Source organism: Aotus nancymaae, unplaced genomic scaffold, assembly GCF_030222135.1.
Source record: "Aotus nancymaae isolate 86718 unplaced genomic scaffold, 86718_ANA_hifiasm-v0.15.2.pri h1tg000064l_0, whole genome shotgun sequence".
Classification (NCBI taxonomy): domain Eukaryota; kingdom Metazoa; phylum Chordata; class Mammalia; order Primates; family Aotidae; genus Aotus; species Aotus nancymaae.
This window is the reverse complement of record NW_026988478.1, coordinates 12,039,985-12,043,154: the sequence shown is the minus strand read 5'-3', so window position 1 is coordinate 12,043,154 and position 3,170 is coordinate 12,039,985. Positions and strand designations below refer to the sequence as shown.

At 42.4% G+C, this 3,170-nt stretch overlaps 1 protein-coding gene across 1 annotated transcript; it reads right to left on the bottom strand.

Annotated features, from left to right (window-relative positions):
- Window positions 1–742: 742 nt before the first annotated feature.
- Window positions 743–1,690, bottom strand: FTMT (ferritin mitochondrial). The gene has a single exon (XM_012450905.2). The coding sequence runs from the start codon at window positions 1,609–1,611 to the stop codon at window positions 883–885; it is 729 nt and encodes a 242-aa protein (XP_012306328.1). The 5' UTR covers window positions 1,612–1,690; the 3' UTR covers window positions 743–882.
- Window positions 1,691–3,170: the final 1,480 nt, after the last annotated feature.

Sequence of the window (3,170 nt, the reverse complement as noted above, 5' to 3'; positions counted from 1 at the left end):
CTGATCCCTTCTTGACTTTTTTTTAAAACTCTCATGTTCTTTTCTCTCCATTTTAAAGACTATAGAAGGGTGTTTTATGCAGTGTTTTCACTCTTCTTGGTAGGTTAAAAGAGAGACTCAGTGGTGAGGGATATAGAGTGTGGAATCAGATCTGCTTTGTTATATTACCAACATTAAAAGAACAAAACATTGAGATTGCATATGTTTGGAAAACACTGAGCTAAACAAAAATAATTCAAGCATTTATACTTATTTTTAATTGCAAAACTTGCCAGAGCCCTTAAAATGTTAATACATGCTGTGATTTTCCAGGGCCAGCACTGATAACTTACGTAGTTTATCCCAAATTTGACTATAAATTCTTTTAAAAAACAATCTCCAGACAGTACTGCTTCTTGGAACACACAGGGAAAAGCCAAAGCTGTCATAGCATTTTGCATGTTTGGTTTTCACAGTACTAAATATTCTTCACTTACAGTTATTTGTATATTTTTATCCATTTTTCCACTTTAGTGTTTTGCATAAGGTATTGAAAATAGCAGGCACTTGTTGAATTAAAATCATGGAATTTAAGTGTAGGATCATGTTCTGATAATACTTGGCAATTGGAGAAAGTTAGTTTGCACCCTCTTTCAGTAGCTTTTTGGAGTGCTTTTCATACCATAGTTACCTGGGCTTTGAGGCTGAGAAAATAAGTATCTTGGTGCTTACAAAAAGCCCTTATTAAACATGGGCAAAACTTTTTTTTTCTAAAAATCAATATTGGAGGAGTAGTATAACAGAAAAAATAGAAAGATGGAGGTGATTTTAAGGACAAGAAAGCAGGAGACATCTGACTCTGGTCTTGGGACCCACTGGCCTGGGAGGAAGGCAGCCCCTGGCTTAGTTCTGCTTGTTTTCATTTCCAAGGGTATGTTTATCAAAAAGGTACTCTGCCAGGCCAGCATCCGGGGCCCCCATCTTCACTAAGTTGTGCACGTGGTCACCTAGTTCTTTGATAGACTTCACCTGCTCATTCAGGTAATAGGTTTCCAGGAAGTCGCACAAATGGGCGTCACTTTTGTCTGAGGCCAGAGTGTGCAATTCTAGCAACGACTGGTTGACATTCTTTTCCAAGCGCAGAGCACACTCCATGGCATGCAGCCCGCTTTCCCAGTCGTCCTGGTCTGGCTTCTTAATGTCCTGCAGGCAGATCCGGCCTCCTCGCTGGTTCTGCAGCCTCATCAGCTTCTCTGCGTGCTCAGTCTCCTCCCGGGACTGGTGAAGGAAATACCTGGCGAAGTTGTTCAAGGCCACATCATCCCGGGAGAAGTAATAGGCCATGGACAAGTACACGTAGGAAGCATAGAGCTCGAGGTTGATCTGGCGGTTGATAGCAGCCTCAGAGTCAGGATGGAAATTCTGGCGCACGCGAGAGGGGCCGGCGGTGGTCCTGGTAGGGTCGCGGGAAGAGGCGGCCGCGGCCAGTGGGCGGCAGGGGGCGATCGGCCAGGGGTCCGAGGGCCGCCACGGGGTCCAACGCAGCCGGAGCACGAAGCAGCGGCTCACGGAGCGCAGAGACGCCGGCGAAGGGCTGACGTGCCTGGAGAGGAGTCTGAAACAGGACAGCATGGCACCGCCTTCTGGAAGTGGAGAAATTGAGGCCCGGCCCTCTCAAAGCGAGGTCAAGCACTGGGGGCCTCAGGTCTGAATCAGAACGCGGGCCTAGGCAACGACGACTGCATCACAGGACGCTTTTCTTCCAGAGGCGCGAGATTCCACGCGGAGGGCGCCAGGGACCCGCGTGGGGCCCGGCCTAGAGGGACACCAGCGCGGATGCCCCGTCACAATTCCATGAGCTTTCGCCCCCACCGTCGACGCGAGATTGCTGCTCTTTGGCGTTTGTCACGTAATTCACCTGCGTTTAAAAGGCTGCCAGGAGAGTAGGCACTGGGACTTCCCAAAGAAGGGACCACGCTGTACTCCCCCTTTTTCTCTGACCTTTTCATAAGGACCAAGGACCAGGCGGGCAACGCAGTGAAAAGGGTGAACCAGAAGTCATCAGCTTACCTGTGAAAGTAAAGGTCCACATCCAAAGTAGGTGTACATAAGTTAACAGGTTATTTAACTTTTAAGTATGGAAACAATTGTCAGCATAGTGGGCAAATTTTTAAGACTGTTTCTTCTAAAATACATGCATAGTTTATTTTTGAATATAAAATGTATCTTCATTGTAAAGAAATAGGATACCATGGAAACCCTAGGAGGAATAAACTGCCTCTGAACTCAAAATATGTTACTTTCCCATCTTCTGTTAATGCAGAGATTATATCCTTTTAGAAATGGCTCTTTAAAGTTAAACTTTAAATAACATTTAGTGTTAAGATCATATTTATATGATTGTTGTAGGGTACTGAAAAGGATGAGCTCACAGAAGAAAATTCAAAACATTCTGAATTCATCTTCTGCCTGGAGATTACCATTGTTAAAATGTTGATGGAAATGCTCAGAGATTTTTAAATAAATGAAAAATGTGTATTATAGACACACAAAAGTGAAAATAGACATATAAAAACAGCTTTATATAGAGAGATAATTGACAATAAACTGCAGATGTGCATATTTCATGTAAATAGGGTCAACAGTATGTACTCCTTTTTACCTACTTTCTTTCACTCAGCATATATTTTAGGATCCATCCGTACTGTAACTTGTTTCAGTAGTTCCTTTTATTGCTAAGTAGTATTCCGTTGTATGGATATTTCACAGTTTGTTTATCCTCTCATCTGACAATGGACATTTTGGTTGTTACAGTTTTTGTCTATTAAAATGAAGCTGTTATATACATTCCTGTACAAGTCTTTCTGTGGTCAGGTGCTCTCATTTCTCTTGGTAAAATACCTTGTAGGAAAAGCTGGATATGATAGGTATATGTTTAATTTTTAAAGAAATTTCCAGACTGTTTTCCAAAGTGATTATGCCATTTTACATTCCCATCAGCAGAGTGTAAGAGTTCAAGTTTCTTAACATTTTTTGCTTACACATGGTATTGTCAGTCGTTTAATTTTAATTAAAATTTAAAAATGTCTAATGAGTGGTGTACTGATGTTTCAATATGTTTTTAATTTGCATCTCCATAGTCATTACTGATGCTCAGTATGTTCCCACCTGCCTTCTGTCAACCACAGGTA